The sequence below is a fragment of the Anas platyrhynchos genome, chromosome 21 (genome assembly GCF_047663525.1).
Source record: "Anas platyrhynchos isolate ZD024472 breed Pekin duck chromosome 21, IASCAAS_PekinDuck_T2T, whole genome shotgun sequence".
NCBI lineage: Eukaryota > Metazoa > Chordata > Aves > Anseriformes > Anatidae > Anas > Anas platyrhynchos.
The window spans coordinates 15,016,479-15,044,155 of NC_092607.1; the positions used below are offsets into that span (position 1 = coordinate 15,016,479).

The 27,677-nt window shown below is 49.2% G+C and overlaps 1 protein-coding gene and 1 long non-coding RNA gene across 2 annotated transcripts; one reads left to right on the top strand and one right to left on the bottom strand.

Moving 5' to 3' along the window:
* Positions 1 to 112: 112 nt before the first annotated feature.
* Positions 113 to 4,590, bottom strand: HRH3 (histamine receptor H3). Its single transcript, XM_027473169.3, has 3 exons — positions 4,301 to 4,590; positions 3,835 to 4,001; positions 113 to 2,927 (listed from the first exon to the last, which is right to left on the bottom strand). The coding sequence occupies exons 1-3, from the start codon at positions 4,536 to 4,538 to the stop codon at positions 2,040 to 2,042; spliced, it is 1,293 nt and encodes a 430-aa protein (XP_027328970.1). The 5' UTR covers positions 4,539 to 4,590; the 3' UTR covers positions 113 to 2,039.
* On the top strand, positions 3,542 to 27,617 carry LOC101789446 (uncharacterized). Its single transcript, XR_011804575.1, has 5 exons — positions 3,542 to 3,906; positions 6,968 to 7,134; positions 13,854 to 13,961; positions 21,034 to 23,898; positions 24,406 to 27,617. It is a non-coding gene; the product is annotated as an uncharacterized lncRNA (long non-coding RNA).
* The last annotated feature ends 60 nt before the right edge of the window (positions 27,618 to 27,677 follow it).

The window sequence follows — 27,677 nt, forward strand, 5'->3', positions numbered from 1 at the left end:
AAGTAAATTGTATAGGCTTTAATTGTCTCCTCAGACAAACCCATAGAGGTTTTACTTTCAGTTGTTTTTCGTTGTTTCCAGCAACACTGGTTACCATAAAATATTTGGCAAGTTTTGTAGAAAAATACTTTATTGGGGTTCTCAGAAGGTAGCAGACACAAGGAAAGGTACAAGCAGGCTCAACAGTGCGTACTGGCAGTTCTTAGCACACTCACTTCAAAGCATATATTTGAATTCATACATAACGGTCTGACTGAACATGTCACAAGACTGAACTATAAATACAAAACAAGACTTCATTTAAAACCTGACTTCAGACAACAATATTGATCTACTCAGCAAATGTCACTGGAAAAAAGTTGAGTAGTGATTTACTTTATTCCTAGCAACAGCCAAGAAACAGTTTGCTCACAGTAGCCAAGTGTAATGGGCAATCACAACATCAGAAGCTTTTGGGTTCTACTTTACGGCATTTGGGTTTCCATTTATAAATGTAGTTTTCAGACTTACAATTTTGAGCTTCCTTGTACAATACTGTTAAATATGAGTGTTTGCCATGGCAACTAATTATGTATTTGTATTACTATAGCACTGAACAATGCCAGCAGAGATCGGGAGTTAGTCTTTCACTTTATGGTCATTCTGGCTCTGTTCCCAAAGAGGTTATAGACTGCATGGGCAAGCATGATAAAGTGTGAGATGGGAAGCAGAGATAAAATGCCCCAGATCTCCTGTTAAGACTGAGAATAGATCCCTGGTCTCTTGAATCTGGTGCTTTATCTGTGGAATTAGTTGACTGCTTTAAAAATAAATAATAGTAAAAAGATATTTATGTTGCTTGGAACAGCTTGACCAGGGTCTCTGTTCAAAATAATGTGCTTTAAAAGACAGCATGTGAGAGTTCTGGAGAGCTTGCTGAAGTTAGGAGGTCTGAAACTACCTTAAAAAATGGAATGCAAACTTCACTTCTCCCAGTACTTGTCATTGGTAACGCATCGCTGGAAGAGTAAATAGGAGGTTCTGCAGATGAGACTTAGGAGTCTGAGGGAGAGCCCGTGGAGAAGCTGAAACCCTGCTGACGCCTTTCCTGTAGGCACAGCAGCCCTGTTCTTCGAGGCTGTCAGGGTTCCCACCATCCTGCAGGGCCAGTGACTGTGCTTGTTGCTCCTGCTGCACGCCCTTGGACTGGATGCCGCTCACCTTGTGGTGCTGTGCTGCTGATCCACCTGGTGCACGGCACAGCCGGTCCAGCAGCTGACAAAAGTCAAAAGGGGGAAAGGCAGACAGCTGCTGCAGGACACAGGGCAGTGCCTGAGAAAGGACAGCTTCTGAGAGAGGAGAGGAAGCTTTGGCAAAGGGCAGGAGAGAAGCGCACCCACGTATCATGGGAGTAAGGGCTGGTGTGCGGCTGGACGCAAAGGGAATCAGATCCGTTTTGAAGCAGGGAATGCCAACAGGATGTTTCAGGATACCTGGTGCCCCTAAGTCCATCCATAAGCTCTTCGTGGCAGAGATTTGTCCCTTCTTGGGGAGTGGAAGGGACATCTATTGCAGCACCACGTGCAGTGGGGACCCAGCTTATGGCTGAAGCTGCTGTAGTAGCAATGATTAATGAGGTGGTTTTCTTTCTGAGGTCCATTCTTTCCGTATAATCATGTAATATCCTAAGTGTAAACTGAAGTTTAGTCCAGTGGTTTCAGGTTACTTATTTTAACAAAACGTTGTTGCCACGCAGGCTGACTAGGTGGCAGCAGAGCTCTTCTGTGCTCTTTTGTGCAGGTGCAGGACACAGATTTATTTCACTGTCCGTGATTAATGTAAAAAAAAAAAAAATAAAAAAACCAACCGCCTTACCCTTCTATTCTGTTTGTTTCTGTTGGTGATGAACTAGAGTTATTTAACAGTGATCTCACTGCTGCCTTCCTCACATGTGCCAGACCAGTGGCCCCAGCTTCTTCCAAGGAAGCAAGCTACAGTACTGTTCTTTTATAAAAACCTGTGTTACAGAAGGCTTTTCTCATCCACACACAGAGCTAGCTTTACTTCCAGCAGTTCTGGAGAGGATCGTGAGGTTGGATCTTTAGCTTCTTCGGGCAGAGGAGTTTAATAAAAGCTCTTCTGAAGCTGTAGTGACAGAGAGGGTATAGGACAGGGTTGACAGCTGAGTTGATCCACAGCAGCCAGAAGGAAGTCTCATACCAGTAATCAGAGATGCAGTGGCCATGGCAGCCGGCACGGATAATCATGAGGAGGGTGTATGGTGCCCAGCAAATTCCAAAAATGCCTACAATGATTGCCAGTGATTTGGCCACTCTCTTGTCTCTAGAGAGCCTGAAGCGTTGAGTCATGCTCTGGGAAACTATCTTCATCCGCTTCTCTAAGGACAGAGTGCACGCTGAATTTTTACAGCTCTTTTTGTGGCAACACTTGGGTTTCTCAGAGCTCCCTGAGCTGGGCGTCTGCAGATCTTTTGCACCAAGGCTGGCAGTGGAGGCTACTGCTTGTGCTTTGCTCTTAGAGAGGTCGAGGGTTTCAGCGGGCTCCTTCTGCTGCTCCCACTTACAGCATTTCAAAGAAAGCTTGGCTTCTGGGCTCATTTCCATCTCTTCAGTGAAGGATTGGTTGTGCACTTCATGGAAAACATCCAGGCGTAGTTTGGTGCGCTTCTGTATGTTCAGGTAAATGCTCAGGTTGAAAAACATTACGCTGATGAAAGGGGTGAAAAACTCCAGCGTGGAGGCTGTCATGAGAAAATACCAGTTGTAGAAAAATTCAGCGTAGCATTCCCCGGTGGGTATGATGCTCTGGCCCGAGATATACTCCCAGCTGATGATGGCAGGTCCGTAAAGCAGGAAGGCTAACACCCACACCATCACCATCTTCAGCACCGCTCGCTTGGTGTTGCCTTGCTGGGCTCTGTAGGCGACCTGCAGTGGGGAAACCTTTCCTTAAAGATGGCCACAGACACCAACTGGTTGAGGCTCTTCACAAATGAACTGTTAGCGTTTCTGGTAAAGTTGCTAGGCAATCTCCCAGCAGTGTAACAAATTCATATGCCATAGGCAACGGGAGCAATTGCTAGATAAATCACACTCCTGCAGGGAAGACTTAGAACCCTCGTCTTGCAGCTCCAAAAACAGACGTGGCTTCTGCTCAGTGGAAATGTACTGACTTGGTTTGAGCCCGGCAGGCTGCTGCTCCCAGCCACTTGCATGAGTTGTCCCTAGCTACACCCTGCAACTCCCGGGGAGAGGCATGCCTCAAACTCTGGGCTAGGCAGGCGTTTAGCTCTGGATCTCTCTGAACCCAGGCTCCTCGTAGCTAATCTGCTTCGTACTTGGAGTCATGGAAAAAAACAAACAGCTCATGAGCTGCTTGCTTCTTCCTGCAAAAGGCTGAGCATTTTCATCTCCCCATGCCCAATGACCTCCAAGAAGTGCCCTGCTGAAGTTGGTACTGAAATCTCGGCTTTGGTGGCCAGGGAGAAGCTGAGTCCAACCACAATCTGCTTCTTTGTCCTGGAGATAACAAGCCCCTGGAAGTTAGCAATAGGTCTGCTTACCTCGCTGACTCACTTTGTACACTGTCCTGTTATCTGAGAAGGGAACACCTGCACAATGCGGTCTGAACCTTAAACGATTTAATTATGCCAGAAACAATAATCTGAGGCCACAACTGAATTATGTATTTGTGGATAATTATTGCTTTCCATCACCAGGCTAAAAGATGCATGGTTCCTGAAGGATTAAAAAAGCTTTTAATTATTGCAGCGAATCTGGGAGGATAAAGCAGGGGCAGAGTTACTCCCCTCTCAGCTGCCATGCCAGGACTCACCGCTCTTGTCACCGAGAGGAATCTGTCATAGCTGATCAGCACGATGTTGAAGACCGAGGAGGTGCAGAGCAGGTAATCAACCACCAGCCAGAGTTTGCAGAGGCTTCTCCCGAAGATCCATCTCCCCGTCAGCACATAGGGCACGTACAGGGGAATGCAGAAGGCACCTGCAACCGGAGGGGGCCATTTACACCGCAACTGGGGACTGTGCGCGGGGGAGGCCACGGGGGCCGGGAGCGACCTCGCAAGAGCCCCGGGGCCGGAGCGTGGCCGCTGCCGGCTCTGCTCGCCCGGGGCTGCGAGGGGGGAGCCCGGGGTGCCGGGGGGAGAAGTGGGGAGCCCCTGGGGTGCTGGCTGGGATGGAGCCCGGGTGCCTGCCCGTCCCGTCCCGTCCCGTCCCGTCCCGTCCCGTCCCGTCCCGTCCCCAAGTTGCAGCCGGGCGCGGCGCGGCGGGGCGGCACTTTACCCACTAGGAAATCCGAGATGGCCAGGTTGAGCAGGAAGAAGTTATTCTGGGTTCGCAGGCTGGAGTCCGCCACGAAGGCCAGCATCACCAGCGCGTTACCGGCCACGGTGACAGCGATCAGCAGCGCCATGAGCGCTCCCAGCGCCGCCGTACCGCCGGGGGCGAAGCGCCCGGAGGCGGCGGCGGCGGCGGAGCCGTTCATTGCCCCGCCGCCCCCCAGGGCCCCGCCGCTCTCCATGGCCCCGCCGCTTCGCACCCAGCCGCAGCCGCGGGGCTGCCGCCGCCGCCGCCCCTCCCCGGCCCGGCCCGGCCCGGCCCCGCCTCCCCGCCCCCCCGGTACCGACCCCCCGGCCACCCCCGGGGGGAGCCCGGACCTCCCCTTCTCCCCCAAAACCGGCCGCATCCTGCGCCCCCCCCCCCTCCCCGAGCATCCCTGCGCTCCCCCGAGCCCCCCCGGGCCGTGTCAGCGCCTCCCCGAAGCGCCCCCGGAGGCAGCAGCGGCCGTGGGGAGCGCTCCCGGTGCCTGCCTCAGGTCCCCGGGGCTGCGGGGAGCGGCGTTAAAGGCTTCATTTGTCCTTTAATTAGCACCCAGCCAGGGGCCCTCGAACACCGGGGCAGGGGGCGATGCTCTTGCCCCCCCCTCCAGACCGCACGTGTTGGGTTTTTGGGAGTAACTCGGCTCTGGTGCCGCGGGATGCGGCTCCTGCCGCCGGCACCCGGGGCACGGGGCGGCGTGGGGCAGGGCCGGGGCCCCGACCAAGCTCCTTCTTTTCTGGGGAAGTCGGAGAAGTTGGGAACGTCTCTGAAGAACAGAGATCAAACATTAAAGCGAAGCAGCAAAATTCTGGGAACCCAGAACCGCGCACGAGGCTGCCTCGCGGGGAGGTTTGTCGCCTCCAGGTTCCTCCCAGAGCCGTTTTCCCATCAGGAGCTGTCGCAGAGCTCCCCTTCAGCCCACCCGGCCCTGCTGGGGGGCGGCCGAGGGGCTCTTGTCAGCCCCGCGGGGCTGGGGGCGAGGGCACCTCGCAGCAGGGCGCCCCCGAGGGACCCCAGCCGCGTCCTGCACCTTCCCCTTCCCTTTCCCTTTCCCTTTTCCTTCCCCTTTTCCAGCTCAGCACCCAGCTGGCAGCACCCAACAGTGTGTGGAGGCTCCAAGCTGTGTGTGTGTTGCCTCAGATGGGACAGAGAATCGCGTTTAGTTAAATTTTCTTTTTTTTGAGGGAGGGCGGATGTTGTAATGAGGCACCACACTGCTTTTATTCTGCGGCTGTTCAGGATCTCGTGTTATTTGTAATCTCCAGCTCTTCAGACAATCATTAGTGTTCATTAAAATGTTTACAAATGCCGAATGATTGTGTGCATGCTGCAGCACGATCACTAGGAGCTGTTTGCCGTTTGTTAGCTGTCACTCATTATTTAGAGTTTTCGCCATCCGAACAGAAAGCAGGAATCGTGCTTTGTACCTAAGGTAATTCACAAAGTGATTTGTAAAATGCAATGTGGACGATTCTCAATTACTGTTTATCCAGACTAATTTGCCTGGCAGGTCAGATAAATAAGGGATGAGATAGCCAAGCAGACTATAGTTTTGCTGCTCTAGATATTTCTCTCTTGCTTCAGCAGCAGGACAACTATCTGTCTACTGCCCTCAGGAGACGTGCTGTTCTGGTGATGAAGCAAAGGCGTTGGCCAGCCGAGGAGCGCCAGTTAGAGCAGATCACGTAAGGCCATGCAAGCAGGCAGTACGATGGCTAACGTGCTGACCTGGCCTAGGCATTACATACGTCACGTGGAGATCCCAGAAATGTTCACAAGTGCTTAGGTATGTCCACATGGGGTGTATTGATCACCCTGTAGTCACCCCTCGGGGTCCTCTTCAGGGCTGGGAGCCCCCTGAGCCTCACAGCTTGTAGACTGCTTAGTCCCCAGGTGGATACAGGAGCAGGCGCCCGATGTAGAGCTCCTAGCCCAGAGCTCCCCCCCGAACCCAGCTCCTAAAGGTGTCCATGGAGTCTCATCTTAGTGTGATGAGACTCCTGATCAAGGGGACTGGGAGCTCTCCTCCCCTCTCTGCTTCCTTCCCTACTTGATGTTTGAGAAGCATTTAGCTTGAATGTGAATTCTGCAGATGTTCTATGCCTTTAAAAAAGGACAGAGGTTATACGTGACTTTTTTAAAGCTGCTTTATAAAGAAGCAGAAGTCTGCCCTTGCAAGTTCAGATTCAAGCGGCGAGTGAAGAAGGGGTGAATAACCCTCCTGGAAAATGGTTGTTCTTGGGAGTGTCTCTGTGAAGCCTCCAGGCTGAGAGACAAATAGCTTCTGCAGCCTCCTGATGTTTAAGGAGCTTTGGATGTAATTCTGGAGTTGGCCCTGTCCTGGATTCTGGGCACTGCAGGATTTGTGCATTGCTGCATCACAGCTTTGCCGCAGGACCACCGACTGCTGCCGGTGCCCAGCGCCTCTGCTGGTGCTGGTCGCAGGCAATCGCTCAGTCTCACCAAGTGGTTTGTACACGCTTTGTATGCGTATGGCTTAGTGCCACTGGCTTCTGTTCCTCTTGTTTATTTTAGTTTGGAGGTCCTAGAGGGACCAATTTGGAGTTTCCTTTGCACAGATGCATTTCCTCTGTACAGCATCTCATATTTGTTTTCTCCTGTGACTTGCAGAGTTGCACATAGATTTACAAGCTGGACAGAGGAGGAATGGAGAAGTTCTGCTTCCCAAGAACTCTTGTGCAAATAAATGAAGTTTCCATGTGGGCTGCTTATTCTGACCACCGAAGACAGTGCTGGGATTTGCTCATCTCAGCGGAGCACCTTCTTCTACAGGCCAGGTTTAATTATTCTTGTTTCTCAAATTTAGCATCACGTAGTTTTATTAAATCCCCATAATTTGTGTAATAAAACCCATGGTTTTATTAAACCATGATGTTTTCCCTGTAACACTTGAGGTGTTCCTTGGTCTACAAGGCATATGCTATAGTCCATGCCAAATCTGAGCTATTACACATGCATCTGTTTTGTCTTGGGGCACTGTCACTTTCTCTTCTGGTTGCCTCATACATTTATTTGCAATTCATGAAAATCTCAAGACAACATATGCCAAAACATTGGACTTGGAGCACCACACTACAAAATTTGTTTTCAGCTTCTTAGAAGAGTTGTAGAGATGCTGATGCTCTGTTAGATGTTTATTCAGTTCTTAGATTGTCTTGGATGCTCTGTATCTTTCTAATGAACCAGGAAATCCAGATGCAAGGAATTGGATTTCTCCCCTCTCTGGGAGGCATGTCAGTATGTCTGTGCTGAGATAACTTCGTTGGCTTGCTTTGGTATTTTTATCTAATCCACTTAAGTTTTATTCCATGAAATGTCTTTTTAGAAGAGTCCATTAAAGAATTTCTTCAAACCAGCACCTTCTTGGCCCACAGAAAGCTTTTCAATGTAATAAACCTGGAGCTGGGAGGATATTCCTCCATAGCCGGCTGATTACATATGGCTACATAATTGACAACATCTCCCACCTTCAGAGACTGTGATCTTTTACAAATGACAAAGTGATAATCATGCCTGAATCATTAAGACAAAAACACAGTCTCCCTGTGGTTTGTCTCGGAGAATACATGACCTGGAATCGCTGTCACACGCATCCCAGTCAAAACCAATAGCGATGGCTGCAGCCAAGCTCTATGAACAAACAGCCCCCGCCTCTACCAGGCAGCAGCTGGCTGAAAAGGTTCAAAATTTTCCTGCCCCTCTGTTCCAGGCACATCTATAATTCAGTGCTTGCACTAATGCTCTTGGCTGCAGCTCAGGAATCCTAAGGCGCTTTGACATCAGTAAAAGTGCCTCTGTTGTGGGGCACAGGTGTTTGGGCAAAATATCCCACCCTTGTGCGAGCTCAGCTGTGCAGGAGCAAAGGTGTGTGTGAGTCTGCGTGCTGCTCTCGCTCGCTTCTTTGTGAAGGGGAGAGATGGAAGCTCCCTTCTCTCCTGGAACAAACACAATAAAACGGGTTTATAAGGTGCTGACGATGAGGGGGTTATCCATAATCCACATGGATGGATGTAACTTCCTCTGGATGTTGATCAGCCTCTTCCAACCCTTTCGCGGAGGCATTTGCACCTTGGTGCAGGCTTAGATACGCATCATTGCCATTACACGGTGAGGACAGCTGTGTCCTGAAATCAAGAGAGATGGCAATCAGAAGACACATTAGCAACAGGAAGATTTAAAGGCAAAACAAGAGCTTTCTTGACACCTTCTCTTGCTGCATGTCCATCTTTGCATTTTCACCAAGTTGGCACTTTCACACTGAGTGGTTTGCTCTTCTACAGAGCAGTGAGAAAGTGCAGGGCTAGAGGCAGGGAAGCCCCAAACCTCCAGAAGAGATGCTGCTATTGCTATGCATGATTGTAGTTTTTTCCATTGCTTATTTTTGCCCTGTGGAGCCAGCTTGTCTGTGAAACAAATTTTAAAGAAAGAGATGATTTAATAACCTCTTTGTGTTCATGTCTTTACTGATGAGGGTTTAAAGTGCTCTGGCATTCACACAAGTATCTGTCACTATGGGACCCATCCCTTTGTTTTATTTCTTTTTGTTCTGCTTTTCGTCATAGGAAATGTTTACTCAGTTTGGAAAATTCCCTTTTTGAGATCCTCTCAGAAGTTACCCAGCACACGTGGGTGAGGGTAAGGGCAGTGTGGCAGAGAAAAGAACTCGGCGCAGCTAAGGATGAAATCTCCAGAGGAGGCCTTGAGCTCCTGCTTTGCCAGACCACCGAGCCACTGCACAAACAGGGAAGCCAAACTCAAAGATGAATTTTTTATAGCTAGGATAAGATGATAAGGTAGAGAAAATGCCAGGGGAGCATTTCCAATGCTAGAGATGCCTTTCCAGCGAGATGCTACTCTTTGATATATAAAATAAAAACAACAGCTTGTCTGTCAAAGTTGGAGAGCTATTAGGGCTGAAAAACAGCATGGCAATCCAAACCTGGATGGGACGTCATGAAATCAGCTCCTGGGTGTGCTTCATCCTGCTGCTGAGCCGGATGTCAAAACAACTTCTGCTGGTGGCAAGAGGTCTTTGCCTTGTTGTGTTGCAAGGGACTTAATTGAGCAAGTTTCATGTTGGATATAGAAAAGGATGACAAGAATAGTTCTCAAAAATGAGAAGATGCACTTGTGAACTCAGCTTTCAAAAAGGCAGGGACAGCACTGGTATCTCTCCTTTCAAAGCAGCGCAGCACTGAGAGCCATACAGCACAGCGCCAGCAGCACCTGAAGAAACCCCAAACACTGGAGAGGATTTGCCTCCAGCCTGGGCAGGCTGTGGTCCATCTGTGTTCAACAAACCCTATACTTCTTTTTTTTTTTCTCCTTTCTTCTTTTCTCTTTCTCCACTTTTCTTTCTCTCCACCCCCACCTCTAACTCTAACCTGCCAACCCAGACTCCCAAAGTGTACAAAAACAACCGGATCTTTTTGCACAGGGGGATATTTGGTACTTGGACCTGTCCCTAACATCAGTGACTGTTGGTCTCTTCGTGGGAACTAACTCCCTAAAATTACAAATCACCTTGTCACCAAAGAAAGTCACGTTTCCAGTCTTGTGGAAACCAACTGCACTTCTACGAGCAGGAAGATGCTGAGTTTAGCTACTCTGGGAAAGGAAAAGGCAGTAGAGCAGGATGAGTAATACGGAGAGTAATGAAGTAACTGTCTGATCAGAATTAACACCTGGTTCTTGTCAGGGCCAATTCGATATTGCATTTTGAAATGAAAATTTCAGAGCACAAGGGGAATAAAACCAAAAGTCATTCTGCATCTGTCAGCTTGGACTGAGCTGGCATCAGCTGTTATGGCCAATAGATGTTTGCAGAGAGAGGCAGCAGGATCTGAGTAACAAGACATGAGATCCACATACAGCTGTAACCAACGCTGCTGGAAGCATTTTGCCACGTGGAGGAGTAAACATTAGAGTTCTGCTGAAAAAATATCACTTAGATTTGGTACTCCATCAGGAGACACTTTAAAAAAAGCAGGGCTGGGCTTCATTCCTAATGCTCTTAGTGGTGGTAAGTAGGGTTGGTTAGGAGCTAATTGGGAGCATTTGAACAATTTCTTGTTGCAGCCAGCGTTGTTCTTGGAGCAGCTGAAGAGAAACCAGCTGGGTTCCTCTGGACTTTGGCTGGTGCAAGCTGCAGAGCAGTCTGCTTCTTAACGCTTGATCAAACTTTATAAAACTAAATGACATTAAGCAATTAGAGGGGTAGAGTTTAATAACACTTATGGAGCCCACGATTTTCTTCCAAGCTGCCACGAGGTTCTTATGGGAGAAGATCTGCAAATGTCAACTCCCTCGCTTCCTGCTGGTCTGTGGGGCCCAGAGGCAGGAAACCCATTGGTAACCTCATATAATATTTAACAGATTTCCTGGGCTAATTAATTATATTACTTTATATAGTAACTAACATCTCTCTAATATGTACCAAAGTTTAATTCATTTTAATTCATTATCGCCACTTCATGTGGGCCCAATTCTCTCCTCTCTTACAAAGATGCAACCATATTTATTCACTGTGGGCAATGGGGAGAAAAGCAAAGCTCTCTTTCCTCCAGATGCTTTCCAAGCAGAAATGTAGAGGCAATTTTGCTCTCACCTCTGCGTGACTTGATTGAACCAAGGGAGTTCCTACTAAGTAGCGCTGGTGTCACTGAAAGCAGAAGCTGTCCCCAAATCCTCCGTCAGGTGCTCAGTGTCTTGCAAACTGAAAGGCCCTTCGGGTACAATGCCTGAAGAGCTTTTCTACAAGTCAAGGTTTGGATTTGCAGTCTGGTATTTATTTCACAATCATACTCATCTGTAGAAGAAATGCAGCACAGAAGTAGAGGTAGTTCTGTACAGCAGAAGGCAAACAAGGCCTTTGTTGCTAAGATCAGGAAAATCAGAAGTCTGACTAGCTTTAACTCTGCTTTCTTTGATCATTTGACTTCTGCAAGGCCCGTGATAATGAAGTCTGTTGTCTCCAGGCTGCTGGACAGCGTCTAGCCGACAGGGACTGAAGCTTGTTGCTGTTCTCCAACTCCCCAGCAGCCTCTGTGAAATGTTCAAGCAGAGTCTGTCCAAGTCCTATGGAGAGAGCTCTCATTCACCAGAACCCCTCTCCGTGCGAGGGTGAAGGCACTATTGCACCCAGAGCTGTCCTTGCTGTTCTGGGTTGGGCTACACATCCTGGGGTAGGGGACTCTTCATCTGAACCAGCCACGAGAACCAGAAAAGTCTCCTATTTGGGATTTAGGCTGTCCCTTCTTTGGTGGAGGCTGTTTCGAGGGGTCTGATTGCAGGAGGCTGCCGTCTTGTCACCAGTGACTTCCGTGGTGGCTGGAAACCTTGTCTGAAGTGTGCAGGTTGCCCTGAGAGGGGAGGACAGGGTATCAAAACCTCCGCTCTGTTGCCTGGGAGGACAGGAAGGAGATGCCAGGGAGGTGCAAGTGCAGATGCAGACAGAATCGGCTTGGCTGGACTGAAGCTGCCTTTGCACCCAGCATCTGAAACGTCGCTGTGCAGTCACGGGCTGTGATCAGCACCTTCATCAGAAGGCTCAACTGCTCACCCTGGGCCCCTGGGCTCACCTGGTCACCCTGGGCTCGCCCCCACATCCATCTCCTGAGGGTGAGGGGCAGACCAACGTCACTGGAGACGCAGCTGTTGCCACTTGTAGCAGGTCTGCAGGAATTTTAAGTGGCTGCGCTCCTAAAAGTACTTTCAAGGGCAATCTGTGAAAGGCATTGCACAATTAAATCCAACAGCTTTATGGTCACTTCTCAAAATGCACTTCCTTCAAAGGAAAATACCCTTCCTGCCTGTCCTTTTAGCCCTCATCTCTTCTGCTGGATTCCCTGTCCCACCCTCTGTGAGTCACGGTCACCCTTGGCTCCTCTGCCCTCCTTTTTGCTGTTTGAACAAGCCAGATCCTGCTCAGCTCCTCAGTTAAAGTTTGCCAGCAGAAGGATGCTGCTTCCTCCACCTGCCCATTTCCTCCTGAAGCCTGAACTATGCCTCACTGGTCTCCAGATCAGTGTAATTGAGAAAGAATTGCATCTGTGCAAGGATTTTCCCTGACTCCTGGCATTTCTAATAAAAAACCTTTTTCTCAGCCACATCTCTGACTGCTCACGTCGATGTCAAGCCTGCACTTAGATCTGTCTAACAAAGGTAGATGGAAAATGTAGTTCATACTGAGCCTCAGTGTGCCTAATGTATTCTCTTCTATTAGCTGTTGCTCTAGGTTCTGATCTCTGATTCCTCGTCTTTTCAGGCTTTCTTTTGATGTTTGTTATAAGCCAGCAGAGACTAATAGAGAGTATGTCAGGCACCCGACTACAAAAGCACGGCAAAGAGGGATTAAAAGGGATACGGCGACAGGAGGAAGGTAAAGCATTTAGGAAGCATCAGCTCACTGCAGGCGAAGCAGCAACAACACCCAGGATGTTTGTGCTTGTGCTGCTCTCGGCTGTCATTCCCCTTCCAAGCACAAATACACGTTCCTGAGCTGCTCTGGCCTCCAGACAAGCCAGTAATTTGGAGTCAGACTGGTGCAGAAAAATAGGAGAGGACAAAGAAACCAGAGCTCCCCTGGGTCCAGAGAGGAGCTGGAACCCTGAGCAGAACCGTTTATTGGATTAGCTTGCAATGAATAGCATTTTAGCAACAAAAGCCACTTCAGCAGCCAGCCTGGTGTTTGCCGAGGTTTCTGGCCTGTTGTGCTACCCTTGCTCCCCTGTAAAGACAGGGAATTTGCTGCTGCTGTAAATAACAAGATTCTCATTTTCCTTACCGCAGTTATGGCACTCTTCTTGTGAAACCACTCAGCTAAGCTGTCTCGGGAGATTCAAATGTTACATAGCTGCTGCTGAACGCAACAGGCACAGTGATTTCACCAAGTTCAGAACGTCCTGGAAGAAATAATGGGAAAAAAAAAAAAAAAAAGAAGAAAACTGAAAGTCCTCCCCTCTGCAGTAAGAAATCAGGTCCTGCAGTGCTGACCCCCCCAGGCAGGGGTGCAGCTGCACTGGAAGTAGGATGTGGTGTGCTGGGAGAAGCCAAGGACAAGAGACAACGTTAGACGCCTCCTGTGTGAGGGAAGGTACTGAGTCACACAAGGGGTATGAAAACTCACTGCGTGGGAGCCAGGTCTTCCACCTGGAGCACCTGTGCCATTACCCCCTTGTTGTTCTCTGTCTCAGCGTGCCCCGTAGTGCACGGGTTGCAGATCTGATCCCTGCGCCTCCAAGGGATGATGGTCAATCAGCAATTTTCCTGCGCACTACACGAGCCAGAATTTGGGGATTCTGGGAGCCAGGTCTCCTTTAAGCCTGCCTGAATGCCCCGTGCCTGATTATCTTAAGACCGACAGCCACAGAAATTCTGCTGGCTCTGTCACTTCCCACACGTCTCAGTTGAGTTGAGGCTGTGAAACATTGCCTGTTAGCAGGGGATGGGAAGCGAGAAATAATTCCCCACCTGTCTCTCTTGCTCTTCTTTCCAGGGCATATGCGACACCTGTGAGCCTGAAGATTTGTGGCAAGCAGACAGAAGACAGCGATGTGCAATTTTTCCATGTGGAAGTAGCTAATGAAGGCTGTAGTGGTGCGAGGTGAGCAAAGGATTCCGTGATAATTTGCTTAGAAAACAGAGGACAACAACAAAGCTTGGAATGAGGTGCAGAGCCGCAGCTGGGGCAAGGGCACTGGGCTGGGTGAAGGAGCACGGTTGGGGCACTGGGAAGGAAGCAGGACTGGGCTGGCTCCGGTCACCTTTGGTATTTCCCTGGTGGCTAAAGCTCTGCCAGAAGGCGAGGAGCTGGGGTTTTCATCTCCCTAGATGCGAGCATCCACAGCTTTCTGTCCCACCAAGCTGTCCTCGTGCATTGATCTTTCTCATTTAATTCCCTTCGTCTTGCTCTGATTTACGCTATGAGTTTGGTGGTTTGCAGGAAAGGCTTCCCTGTACTATCAGATGCTGTTCTCCCCTTCTCTTTGTTTCGTGCTGTCCTTCTGCATTGTCTGACAGCATGCCGTGGTGCAATGGAAAAAGGGAGGGGATGCAGAGCACAGTGCTGAATTAATTGCATTTGTTCAGGTACAAGATGAATCGTCCAACTCAAATCACAGTCTCTAATTTTGCAAATGATTGTGTGTAGTGGCACTGGGGTTGGCTCTGAGAAGTTTTTTGGAACAGAGTTCATAATTCCTCTTGTTAATAATGCACCACACGCAGCTGATGCTCTTTGCAGTGCCCACAGCCAGGCTTCGTGGGTCCCACTTGTCTGCGAGCAGGCTCTGAGCAAGAGGGAGGTGGCTCTGGGTAAGGTTTCATGTGACGCTTGGCATTTAAGAATGTTACGGCATTGGCTTAAAGCAATTCTGTCTGAGCCTGCATGTCTAAAAAAGTGCTCATTTGTTTACTTCTGTTGATGTTAAACGTGTGATTTCCCCAGCCTGCCACAGCCCTTTCTGAACAGACACCGACAGGGTTTTATATCCCAAGTAATTGTGCAAAGCGTGGGTATTTTGAACAGCAGCTCCTAGAAACTCAGGGTTGAGCAAGAAATAAAAGTGATTGGGAAATCACACGGGGGGCCATTTAGGGCAACTAGACTTCACAAAGTTCTAGTCAGATACAGGCCCTCATGAAAGCAAGCGGGAAATGCTCCCTAGCTTTCCTTTCATTCAGTTATGGCAATTAAGATTTTTTTTTTCCCTTGATGATCCTAGTTTTAGCAGCTTGGACCAGATGCAGTCAGCCTGGCCCCTCCTGCGCTGGCGATGCAGCCCTGCCGAGGCTCAGCCATGGAAGGGGCGGGTGGCCAGAGCTGATGGGGATCCACGGGACGTGCTTCCAGGAGCCTTCCCACCGCTCTGCTTGCCACCTTCGCAGCTCCGGCTGCTGTGGCAGGCTCATGGCAAGCATTTAGCAGTGGAAAAAGCAGTGTGAGGACAAGGAGATAGGATTGTGTCAGTAATTGCTTGGCTGTAATTATCTGCCATTGTGCATTCTGTTAGCTCTTCCTGCTACTCATTAGCATAGAGTGGAGAAAATATTTAATTGCAACACTGTTCTGTACGTGGCACTATCCACAAGCAGAGCAGATCAAATCAAACTGCCTTGTGGGGACGAAGCAGAGGTTAGCTTCTCCGGGGCAGCAGGGTACAGCTGACAAAAACGAGCGGCAGAATACAAATCGCTGGGTGTTGCCCCCCACAGTCTGCAGTTGCAGAAGTGCAACCTCGGGCAGGATTTTTCTCTTCTTTCTGCCGATCACTTGGTGGAGGCAGAGTCTCACATCCCAGTCCCGATCCCAAAGCACTTTGCAACGCAAGACTGATTTTGCAGGCTGCCCACTCGAAGCTTTACCCTGTCTGCAGGATACAGCCGGCGTGGGGACAGACGTGCAGCATGGTGGCTGCTGGAAAGCTGTGTTGGAAGTGGGTATAGGCTTTGGTGTGCCTTGTCACCCTGTCCTGTGCACACAAACGCAGCCCAGGGGTTGTGCAACCACAGCAGCTCGTGTGTAGGGGAGAGGTGCAGGAACAGGCTGCTCCTCCCAGGAGGTGGTGTGAGGAGAAATGGCACTGCAGAAAGCACAAAAAAGTTGTGTTTTGCAAGGAACAGTCTCTCTAATAGTGAAATGCAGTTGGTCACAGACTCTACTTTTATTGAAGCCATAAGAAGTGAATAAGCAGTATGAATCCGCGCTGCTGCACACTGAGCTACCAGAGGTGGAGGCAAAACCACCCAGACTTGAATGTGAGGTCTGCTTTCCAGCACAGAGAAAAAGATGCAGAAGCTGCCCCCTTTTCAGTCCCCACTCCTTTTGCCTGTGCTGGGAGCTCCGTTCGCAGCCAGGCACAGACCAAAGCATGCAAGGGGCGTAGGTGTCTGGGGCTGAGCTGGCACGTTGGTGCCAGGGGATGTTAGAGAGGCCTCTGGCAGTAGTTCTCTCCGTGCCTTGTGCCATGAAAAGAGGATTTGGGTTTCAAACCAACGCTTTCTGCTCCCAGCCATCCTCTTCCCTGCAGGCAAAGGAGCCGTGCCCTGGCTAGATCTGTGCTCCCCATCGATCTGATCAGCAAGTGTGGTAATATCAACTCTATTACTCTGGCATATTAACTCAAACATCCAAGTCATCCCACAGCTCCACAGCCACCTGATCTCCTGTGCCGATTCCCACAGCCTCCGCGCCGCCGCCCTGAAATGCTGCCACCAGCGTTAGACATAACAGCAGACTTAATTAAAGGGTGGCAGCGTGCCAGCATCCAAGAGGCAGAGCTGAGCCGGCTGCGCTGCTTTCAAAGGGGCATTTTTAAAAAACTCTGGAAAATAGCAGGGCAAGCCCTGCTGTGCTGATGCCGGCGTGGGTCAAGCATCTGTTTTGCCTCGGGTCCTGGCCCCTGGGAAGAAGCGCTGTGTGGTCTGTGTGGCTGACACCGTTTTGGTCACTCTCCCAGGGCCCTTTCATGCACGCCGTGTCTCTTCTCCATCCTGTCCCGATGTGAAAGTGGGGTACCCCCATTTCTGCAGGCTGAGGCGGAGGTCACTGGAGCTGTGGGCTCTTTGTCCTGTGTCCCTCTGGGTGTGACCCCCTCGTGTGTTCGAGGGGCTGCGGGGCCACTTTGCTGTGCTCCAGGTGTGCTATGGTGGGCCCTGCACTGCCCTCCAGACGCGCTGTGGCAGAGGGATGAACGCAGACACCATCCCTGCCTCTCTCGTCTGCATCAGCCCCAGCGCAGCCTTGCTAATTCCTCACTTTGTAGTCCCACATTTATTCACTTCTACTACAAAACGAGGAGAAGCTTCCTATTTCCATGGCTATCAGGGATCTAAACATCTCCTCCCTAGAGAGCCCAGCAGGCACGATGGATGGTGACCATCTGACCCGTTCCCCTGCCTGCGCTCCTTGTCCCAGCCTTGCTGCCAAGTTGTCATGGCACCTGTCCCCCCGGCCCTCCCCGAGGCCACGCGCGCTGTGACAGCACTCGGCGTTAGCACAATCTTGATGCTGAAGGATCCCCACGGGTGGAAACTCACTGTCCCTCCACAGAAGCGTTTTTGCAGCTGTAACCGACACGGCACAAAAGCGGGACGGGGACGGGCTGGAGGCAGGAGGCGGAAGGTGAAGTCCTTGGGCACCACTTTGAGGCAGGCAGATCCCCGTGGCACATGTGCGTCGCGGCTCCAGTCAGATAACAGACAATGCCCTGATTATGGGAATGAATTTAGCATTGTGCACCAAATTGTGTGAATGCCTGGTGGAAGAATAGATATTTGAACAAAAAATGAAGAGCGGAGAAAAAGAAATCAGCCTTTGAGTCATCGCTTTGCTTCGCACTCAGGATTTGGTCCGCTGTGTGTCCAGAATAATTATTAAGCAACTTCTGATGGAAGAATTTTATTTACCTAGCCTCAGAAAGGAAGAAAAGAATCCTTAATAGTTGATTAGATCAAAAAAGCATCATTTATTTTTCAATAAGTGCTTTAGATGTAAGATCAATGGCTGGAGGTTGATTGATAGGAGCTGTTTGCAAAGACCTTAGATCTAATTGTGCTCAGGCAATCACACAGACTTTTCTTTGACTAATACTAGACACCGTCCCTCTTGTACAGCTGGGGGAGGCACCAGAAAATAGCAATACTTTGCATCGGAGAGTTGCTCAGCAACTGCCCCATATTATTTTTTGAGCTGTCTCTGAATATAGTCTCCTTTCTCTTTGATCTTCGTGTAATTTTTGTTGCTGCTACTTCTCAAAAAAAAAAAAAAAGAACATTTTAAAAGAATTGCACCTCAATTGCACTACAATCTTTTTTTTTTTTTTTTTCTCTCCAAGCACAGCAAAAGCCTGATGCCATGGGGGACAGCAGTGCATTTCGCTGCAGAGGGAAGGAAATTAAGGTCCATCTACTCTGCTAGAACCTTTGGGGATTTACTGGGGAGCCTGGGCTCCTGCAGGGCCCTACCCTCTGCTTCTGTCTGTGCCCCCCACACGACATTCAGATGCTCAACAGCGGTGCTCAGCTTTTGCCACTGAGCTGCTGCACAGCTGGGTTCAGGGCTGGCCAGCACGGCAGCTGAGCCAGTACCAGCATCCCTGGTTTGGCACTGTTTGATTAAGAAATGGTGAGGAGACGATTTGTCCAGGGAAGAGAGAGCCAGAGCTGGGATTTCTCGCTTCGCTGTAATTCCAGACCAAGACTCACGTGGAAGGCTTTGCTTGCCAGTCCTGATTTGGAAAGAGCATCACATCTTGGCAGCCGATGATTATCAGCCCTGCCTCCTGCCTCTTCTGAGATAAAGGGCTTTACATGAAGGAAAAAGTGATTCAGCCTTGAGCTGCTCTTCCCAGAGCAGTGTTTTTCCGTGCTCTAGATGTTACTGACCCCTTGCAGAGTCCAGCAGAAAGGGTCTTCTGTTTTTGTAGTGTATCTGAGCCTTTTCTCCCTTTCATTTATTTTCTGGGACTGCTACGCACAAGCGGGTAACAAGAGATCTGCATCGTGTTTGGGTCTCTCTTGGGTCTCGCACACAGAACAAGAGCAACAAGTAAAACATCAAGTCTCTGTGATAGGAAAAAAAGCCCTCCCAAAATGGAGAAGAAAATAACCCATGAATTTAAACAGCATTTGCAAATGAGATTCAGGAGCATCTTCTATGCAGTCTCTAGACAGCAGAGTTGTACAACTGCTGTCAGTCACGCAGATTAAAACTGGAAGCACTCAGCGAGCATTTGCACAGCCCCTGCTCAAGCTGAACACACAACTCCAGAGCCAGGTCACATCCCAGCTGGAGGATGTCATCAAGGGAAACAAGCAATTTCTTCATTTCCCCGTGCTTTCAGAGCAACCACATTAGGCAATCATGACCTGGGCACCAGCTACAGAACCACAAGCTGGGGGTTCCTCCTTGCACACTTTCCCCAGTGCCTGGTGGCAGAAAGCAGCAGTTTTGTTTTGACCAGGCAGCACCCAAAAGTCAGAAACACGAATCCGGAAACTTTCAGTGCGAATTAACTTCCAAAGCAGCAGAAGGGAGCAAATTTCTGCACCTAGGAAAAATGTGAGCTTGAAAGGTCTAAAAATAGGCTTCTTGCCTTGGGAATTCTAGCCTTGCCTTGTAACTCGTGGTGCTGCAGATTATTGCATTCACAATTTAAATGTCGGATGGGTATAAAATTACTCGTGTGGGAGTTATTCAATTTCTGGTAAGTGCATTTACATTAAATAGCGGCTGCACATACAAAAGATAGGAAAAAGCCCTTCTGCATCTATTCACCCGAAGCAACAAGAACATGTGTGGCACTACAAAGCTGCTGTTGCAAGCAGATAATCTGTTTTTCTTCCTGAAAACCTGATGAAGTTCACCACAGCTGAAAGGGCAGCCCTGTCTCCTCTGCCGCTTGGCAGGGAGCTGCTCCAGACTAATCCCCCTTTGGGCTAGAAGAACATCCAGCGCTGGTCCGAGCGCTGCCAGGGGTGGCTGTTTGTCTCATTTCCACCTATTGCACTTTGTCACCTCGGTGCCTGCAAATCTGGAAAACTCAACACCGCAATCTCCTGGAGAATGTGTCTGTTCTCTGATCCCCTGCAGCTGGACAGGGGGTTGAGCATCAGCTCATGTATGGCACAGCCAAGCGTTTGCTCTTCTTCTTCAGGAATCTTTTTCACACATATGGAGCCATCCAAAGCAAAGTAGCAGAGGTTTCTCCCCAGAGGCTTTTCTTCACCAAAGTGTCTGTGCTGAGCTGATGGAGATGGTGAGAGTCTTGGCTACAGCTCCAGGGGAGTCCCAAACCCAAAGTGATTGTGGGACGAGGCTGGAGCTGAGCTCAGGGTTGGCCATAGCAGGGAAGGCTGTGTTGCTGCTCCTGTGTGCACATGGTCCAGGCTGAAATGTTTCCTTGGCTGTTGTGGAAAGGATGGGGCTGACACACAGAGCTGCCCCAGCTCCTTCTCCAGGGGAGATGTATGCAGGGGAGGACAGGAAAGGGTGGAAGCAAAGAGCTCTGCTCTCCAATGCTTCTGGTCCTCTAGGTGCTCTGGGAAGGCATGTTGCAACTGGTTGTGGGTGAGTGAAGGGTTTGGACAAGGTGGAGATGATGGTAGGTGATGGCAAGCCTCACCCCAGCCTTTAGTTTGGAGGCAGGAATTGGGGTTTCCTTTAAAGTCCATCCTGCTGCTGCTGCCTGAAATCCTTCCTAATCTCTGCTCTCTGCTTCTGGAATGGATGGTCTGTGTTCATGACAACTGAAACACTAATTTGAGGAAATGAGAGGCTAATTGATCCTTGTTCCTTCCTTCTTCTCCCTCTGGCCTGGCTGCATTCCCTCCGCTCCCACGCTCCCAGAGCAGAGTTGGTTCTGGCCCGTGTCAGGCCCTGCCCGAAGCCATATGGCTGCACACGGAGAGGTGGCAGCCGTGGGCAGAGCCCAGCTCGGTGCCCGGGGGCTGTGGCAGCTGCCTGCCAGGAGCCCTCACCATCCCCACCAGCACGGCTGGGTTATCGGGGTATTGCTTGCCAGACAGCCTGGGGGTTCAGTAGGTTTTTATTTATTTATTTATTTATTTTTGTAATGCTGGTTTAATTCAGACTGCGCAGGACTGGTAATGAATCACATCTCGGTCAATTAGAAGTTTCCTGTGAGTTCTGTCTTCTTGCCTGTTATTCATGCCAGGGTAAATGCTGCGCTTCGAGCCAAAGCCCTCCCCGCGTGCCAACGAGGAGAGAGTACCTGCAAAATCCGCTTCCAAGTGGCAGGGCTTGAAAAATGGCAGCACGCTTTGCATAGGGAATGGCCAGGCCGAGGAAACCCAGCAGAGGTGAGCCAGGTTCCCCTCCTGCCCTCTTGCTAGGTCCCGTCCCCGGCAGAGCTGGTAACTGGGAATAAATCCAAACGTGAAGCAGTCCCTGGGCAGTGCTGGGGGAGAGCAAGGCTCTTTGTCTGGGCTTCTCCCTGCTGGAAGCCCTCAGCTAGCAGCCAGCTGGCGAGGCTCCTTCCTGCCTGCCCTGGCCATTGGGGCTGGGTGGCTGGAACACAGGGATCGTGCTCTGGGCTGGGGAAAAGGCAGGCAGGGCTGCGTTTTTGGTGGCCACACAGAGCTTGGTGACTGCATTGTCCCTGGCCTTGGCCACCTGCTGGCGTCACAGCCCCCAGTGCTGCAGCAGGTTTGGCTCTGGGTTCAGGAATTTGGGTTTTATGCATGGAAATGGGGATGTGGAGAGGTTCTAGCATTCGTATGCTGGCAGCACAAGGGAATGGCTACTTGTCAGCTGCAAATTCAACCCATCTGCCTTGGTCATTAGAGACTTCCAGCTTGGCATTTAGCTTAGACAAGGTAATGGACTCTTTTTTTTGCACTGTGCTCAATCTGAATCTGTCTTACTTTTCAGTTTCCAAATATATACACGATAACCAAAATGATTCATGGTACTTTAATACCTCGAGTTATGCAGTCCCTTCCTTCCCAACAGTCCTTTCTTCAGTTCTGATGGCCATTCTTTAACCTAATAATTTTTTTTCTCACATTTTCTGGAAGAGCTCCCTTAGACAAAAATAATGCTGAACATGTAAGACATCACTGTGAATATCAATTAAGGGTTTTCTTCTCCTTCTGCTCCCCATTCCTCCTCTGGGCTAAAAGCAAGCACAGTCAGCTGTAGCTGACACAGAAGCTGAAGAGAGAGGCATCGTAGTTACTCTGCCTGTCGGGGTTGCTTGTACAGCAGACGTCAGATCCCGAGCCAAACTTTCCAACTCCATCTGGGACAGGAGCTGATTTTTTTGTTCATGCTCAAATATTCCTTATATTTTATGATTTGCTTTTGTGGAATGTCACAATGAGACCATTTTTATACTTTTCCTTTTTTAACCAATCTGCAAATGAGAATCATTTATTTCTGGAAAGTTTACGTGATGATTTTCAAGCACAAAAGATACTGAAGCACAAAATGAATGTGGATCTTATTTTGATGGATGTGTGTGAATTAGTGGTTACTAATTAGTTCTAGTGGTTGCCTAGGGACCAGTTAACAGGACTTTGTTACATTCAGCACAGAAAACTGTCCCAGCAAGTAATATGTGCGTATAAATATTTGTTGGATTGATGGTGGTAATTTTGCAAAGATAAAGAAAATTACATGCTGCACTGACTCAGAGCAGCCTATAGTTTATCAGTAAAAAAGCTTATCTGCAATACACCCCCACCTTTTCTTTTTTCAGGTGTTACTGGCAGCTACAAGTGGTAAGGTTAAAGTCCGGGACTTTTTATAAAATTGCAGAACCTGTTCCCAGGGGTAGTGCCTGCCTGAGCTCTGTGCTGCATGGTGAGGAGGTGACACCCTGCTGGAGGGCAGTTGTCCCCATGCTGGGACCTCTGCCAGTCCAGGTGGCTCCTCTCCGTGCTGTGGGGCACAGTGTGGACGTGTCACCAGGTGTGCTTGAAAATATACAGGAATGGTGCGTGCATGCTACAGGAAACTCTCCTCTGCTGTCATTTCAGCCACAAAGCATGTGGAGAGGGAACTGGTGCTGAGCTGGGGAAACACTGTGCTACTGAATTAATAGTATCTAATTCTGTAAGGAACTTACTGAAATTAATTTACCTGACATAAGCAACACCTCTGCATTACCTGGGCAGTAGAAATCTGTTTGTTTTTCTGACTTGTTGTGGGGAGAATCCAAAGGAAAGTACCCTTTTGCTCTGGGCTGTGAGGAGCATCCCTTCGCCCTGCCTCGTGCACACCTATCCCGGTCAGCCGCTGGTGATGGTGAGATCCTGGAGACGGAGACAAGTTACCAAGGAAGCGCTCAGTCAGGTTAAATCTTACTCACACATCAGTTCTGATCTTGCATCAATAAATACAATTAGCTTCTACTGACTTAAATTTCCAGAAAGAAAGCATCATACAAGCTGTTGAATTAGTCTCTGATGTAAATGCTGACATCCATAGGTAGAAATTTGGTCCAGAGAGTACAAAGGTGACTTGCCACGCTGCTGTACATGTAGCTAAAACCAGACATTGTAATTAGTTCTAAATAAGGCACTCTTGTGGCCAAGTTTGACAAATAAACCTCTATTAGGATAGAAAGCATCATTGACTGCTGGCAGATAACTGGTGGCAGCGTGCTGGTGCATGGGCGCTGGGAAAATGGAGCATCCTCAGGTTTGCTCCTGAAACAGAAAGAGCCGAGGCACGTTGGTGCCCAGCCTGCAGCAGGAGCAAGTTTCCAGAGATTGGGCTCCGCAGGGGCTCTTCTGGTGCTTCCCAAGCCCTGTACAAATGGGGGGGGGGGGTGATTAAAGCTGGGAGCTGACACTGACCCGTCCCCATGTTGCCTTCTATGGAGGTGGAAGGAACGCAAGGACCATCCTCCCAGGGAGGGTGAGGCGGGATACGGAGCTGACCTAGTTTTGCACAACTGTTCTCATCCAGAGCACAGCCTCCTGCTCATCGAGTGGAAGTGTCCGGTGCCAAGAGCTGTATCTGGAATTAGAGGAGTTCAGGATTCGGCAGGGCAACCTCTAGACTTCGTGAGAAAGCAAGTATTTTAAGAAACGCTCTCACTTACCCTGGAAAGTCCCCGTACGTTCAGCTTTTGGCTTTTAAGCTTTCACAAGTTTGGCTATGCAGAATTTCAAGACTTTAGTTTACATTGAAGAGAAGTGGCTCAGACTCTGCCCTGCCCTCAGCTGAATGTGTGCACTTCCCAGGGGAATTATCACTGAAGCGGAGGACACAGCCTGTTGTGCCTTCTCCTTTACATGCCATTACAAAGAACATGCTTATTCAGCCTTTTAACAGACTGGCTATTTCTACTTATTCAGCTTTTGCCATGTTCCCCATTATTTATGGATTCCTTTTTCTCTTGAATTGCTTTTCTTCGAGATGCTGGTTAAAATTCATGTGGTTTCAGCATTACCGTGTCCTCCGCTAAAGCCTTATCAGTATTACCAATGTCTGCTTTTTTAGTGTCTGTTTTATATTGAATACATTCATGTGACACTAGCTGCTTCACAATATCTTCCTTTTTTTTTTTTTTTTTTAGTGCCAGCAGCTTGAAATTCAGTATTCCAGTCAATCGAATTTATAATGTCTGTCTTGCAAGATGGGACAGGCTATAGAAGGAAACTTTCGTTATTCAGACCGTGGAACATTTGGATGTTTCACATTTTGCAAAGTTGTGTCTGCCTCACTTGTACCTGGATGCAGCCTGCTCTCGTTTGGAAAGCGGGAGTGCCTTCAATGCAAGCTCTCAGAGGCAGAAAGTTTCTTCCCGTTCCATGTTTGCACAGCCTCCAGCACAGCGTGGCACGGGGTGTGCCGTCTTATTACCCGAATTATCACGATTTAATATTTAACAAGCAAACTGCAGGACTGCAGAGAACAGGAGGGGAAAAACCACCACTTCCACCTGAGTCAGAGGCACACTGCAGTTCTCCAGGCCGGAATCTGCCCACGCAAAACGCACCACCCAAGGGGCAACAACCAGGGTCTGTGCTCCTCGCTGCAGTCCTGTTTGTTTTCTCCTGGGGCTTGTTCCTTCCACCCATCCCACCCAGTTCCCAGTCTCGCTGTGTGGCTGATGGCACAGCTCCATCAGGCTGGAGCTGTGGTAGGTGACAAGCCCCAGGCCCCGCAGCCATGTCCCCGCCACGCTGCACGACCCTCTTCTCTCCTGGGTGCACCGTTTGGGGCATTTCTCCGCTGATCTTGCATTTAGCGATGGTGTGTTTAATCCATTGTTGTGATACCTTGGGGTTTATCTGCTCAGAGATATTTCTGGATCGCTACCACGCTTTTAATTCACACCCTCCCTCAGAACAAATTAGCCTTCAAGCACGGACAAGCCCCGTGCTCCTGTGAAGTGTAGCTGTTGGTAGACAGGAGAAAGAATGCTTCCAAGCACGCTCAGCACATACCCACAAGGACAACGCCGTGTCTTTGAAACTCTCTGATGCAAGGGGAAGCTCCAGATTCGTTCTGGGTTTCCCATAGCACGAGTGGGTCTGGAGAAGTGGCGTGCGGGGAGCCCGGGTCAGCTGCAGATGAGCACAGCGTGGAGGAGGGACTGCCGGTGTCAGGCAGAAGTCACTGGAGTGCTTGCTAAACAAATGGTTTGGGTTTTGAAGTGCCCTTGCTAGGAGTCATCCAGTGGCAGGGGTGAGCACTTGCCCAAACACGCCGTGACTGAAGTGGCTGCCTCTGCAGGCTGGCTCCCTTTCAAGGAGGAGAGAAGAGGCATTTGTCTCTGCTTACCTGCGACTGGTGAAGGACTATGTGTACTTGTGCAGTAGCACGCCACACAGGAATGGGATTACCTCTAGAGCACAGGATCAATGCGTTTTGTTTTGCCACTTCGCCCTCCCTTATTCTGTTGCAATTCGTCATTTGTAAACCTGCTGCAGTGACAAGGTTTTCTTGGAATAGTTTTGAAGTGGATTGCATTGCTCCACGGTAGGTGAAGAGTTGGGTTTATTACAGGTGGAGCTGACAGTTACACCTAGGTATGAGGCAGCTGCTCCGTACTTTCCACTGTAAAACCCCATTTCAATTATGTTTAACATTGCAAAACTTTTGGCAGCAAGGCAAAATTTTCAATGCCATCTCCTTTATAAGGCAACTGCTCTTTCCCCTCATTGCCAGCACAAGAGGGAAACAAATAAGGATCTAGATTCTTGTTGCTGCTCCATATACATACGTACACTTGATTTAATACTGCTAGAGAGGAATAACCCTGAATGTTTAGCAACAGAAGAAAATTTCATTTTATTACTTTTTTTTTTCCTAAGCATGGGCATTTAGCTCAAATGTGCACACCTTTAATTAAATATGAACAGGTACAAGAAACCAGTACTCCTTAGTCATATATCAGTGGATTTCCCTTTCCATGATGGTTTTTGAGAACTCGTGGAGATCAGCTGCTTACTCATGGCAATGGCTTTGCTTAAAAGCTGCAGTACAAGTATTTATGTACCACATGGTGAGCTTAAATTCTGATGGATTGCTGAATAATGACTTACTGAAACAAACAAACCAACCAAAAAAAAACAAAACAAAAAAAAGACACCTTTCTGGGCAAATCAGTAAGATCTTGTAAAAGGATTTAGAATGAAACAAATTATCCTCTCCTCCCAAAGCTTTGCATTCCCAAAAGATAAGTCCAACAACACCTGCCTTGCAACACAGCCTGCATCACTGCAGGGCTAAACCAACGTGTGGGTGTAGCAAGACTGGATCCAGAGAGACCAACACATCCTCAGAGCCAGCAGTGCTCCCCCGAACACTCCTGAATCGCAATGTGTGTGAGAAATTCTCCAGGGAGATTTTATTTAAGAACTTGTATTTGCTCCAGAGCGAGGAGCATTGTCATTGTTAATTCATGTCTCATGTATTGTCAGCATATGGCTGATGGCCAGGGGCTGTCAGCTCGTTTAGGAGTGAGTAATACTCCAGAACTGGCATACAGTGTGCCATGTAAAGTGCTTGGAGATAGTAGGAGGGAGCCAGGTAGCAAAGGAATGGTTTGTGGTTTTGCTGTTGAACCTCTGAAAACAAACTCACTTTATACAAGTGCAGGTGGAGGAAGAAACTGTCACGATCGGGGTCTCTGCCTCCAGTCTTACCTCTGACCACCATCCATCCTTGCAAGACTTCCTTGCTGTCTACAGCAGATAACCAGATAACCCTGCCCGGCCCTCCTGTCCTTAATCCCAGCCTCGACACAATGAGTTGTGCTGGTGGCAGAGGTCTCCGGCAGTGATTTCCTCACTGGCCTTGGAGTCATTCCCTGTTAAAAGCATTTGTAACTTCCTCAGATGAAAAACCTCAGTGCTAAAGAGTCAAAATGCTCTACTTGCTTTGTATGCAGAAGTGCATCAATTGTTGGGAAAAGATCATTTAGAGGATAAGTATTTCTGTGACTCATCTCCCTCCTTCGCTCCCTCCAGTTCCTTGTTCAGTCTCCAGCTTGTCATTCCTGACTGGTTTTTCTTGACTCTTGTGCCTGCTCCTCCTGATGTCCAGGATGATTTCCCGTTCAGGAGGACAACAAGGCTTCCCTGGGCCACTACCAGCGGGTCTTTTCGTCTTTGTGATAGGAGACGTACTTCATCCAGACTGCCTGGTTTCCTAACTCCTCGGAAGGATGCTTGTTATGGCTGGCTGAGCTGCAGCACTTCGCTCTGTGCACGCTTCACATTCTGTTTAGTTTATGCATATATTTTTTTTCCTTTTCCTTTTAAAGTCGTGGTTGCTGGGTCCAGTGAGAATCCGTTTGATTGTTAGCTTTCAAGTATGAAGAGGGAGGGCGGGAGACAT

What these genes read in the sequence shown, in the direction of transcription:
- HRH3 (XM_027473169.3), bottom strand. Translation starts at nt 4,538, where the DNA reads ATGGAGAGCGGCGGGGCCCTGGGGGGCGGCGGGGCAATGAACGGCTCC. An exon ending in CATCTCGGATTTCCTAGTGG is followed by an intron (nt 4,002 to 4,300) that starts GTAAAGTGCCGC and finishes CTCCGGTTGCAG; the next exon opens with GTGCCTTCTGCATTCCCCTG. An exon ending in TCCTCTCGGTGACAAGAGCG is followed by an intron (nt 2,928 to 3,834) that starts GTGAGTCCTGGC and finishes TCCCCACTGCAG; the next exon opens with GTCGCCTACAGAGCCCAGCA.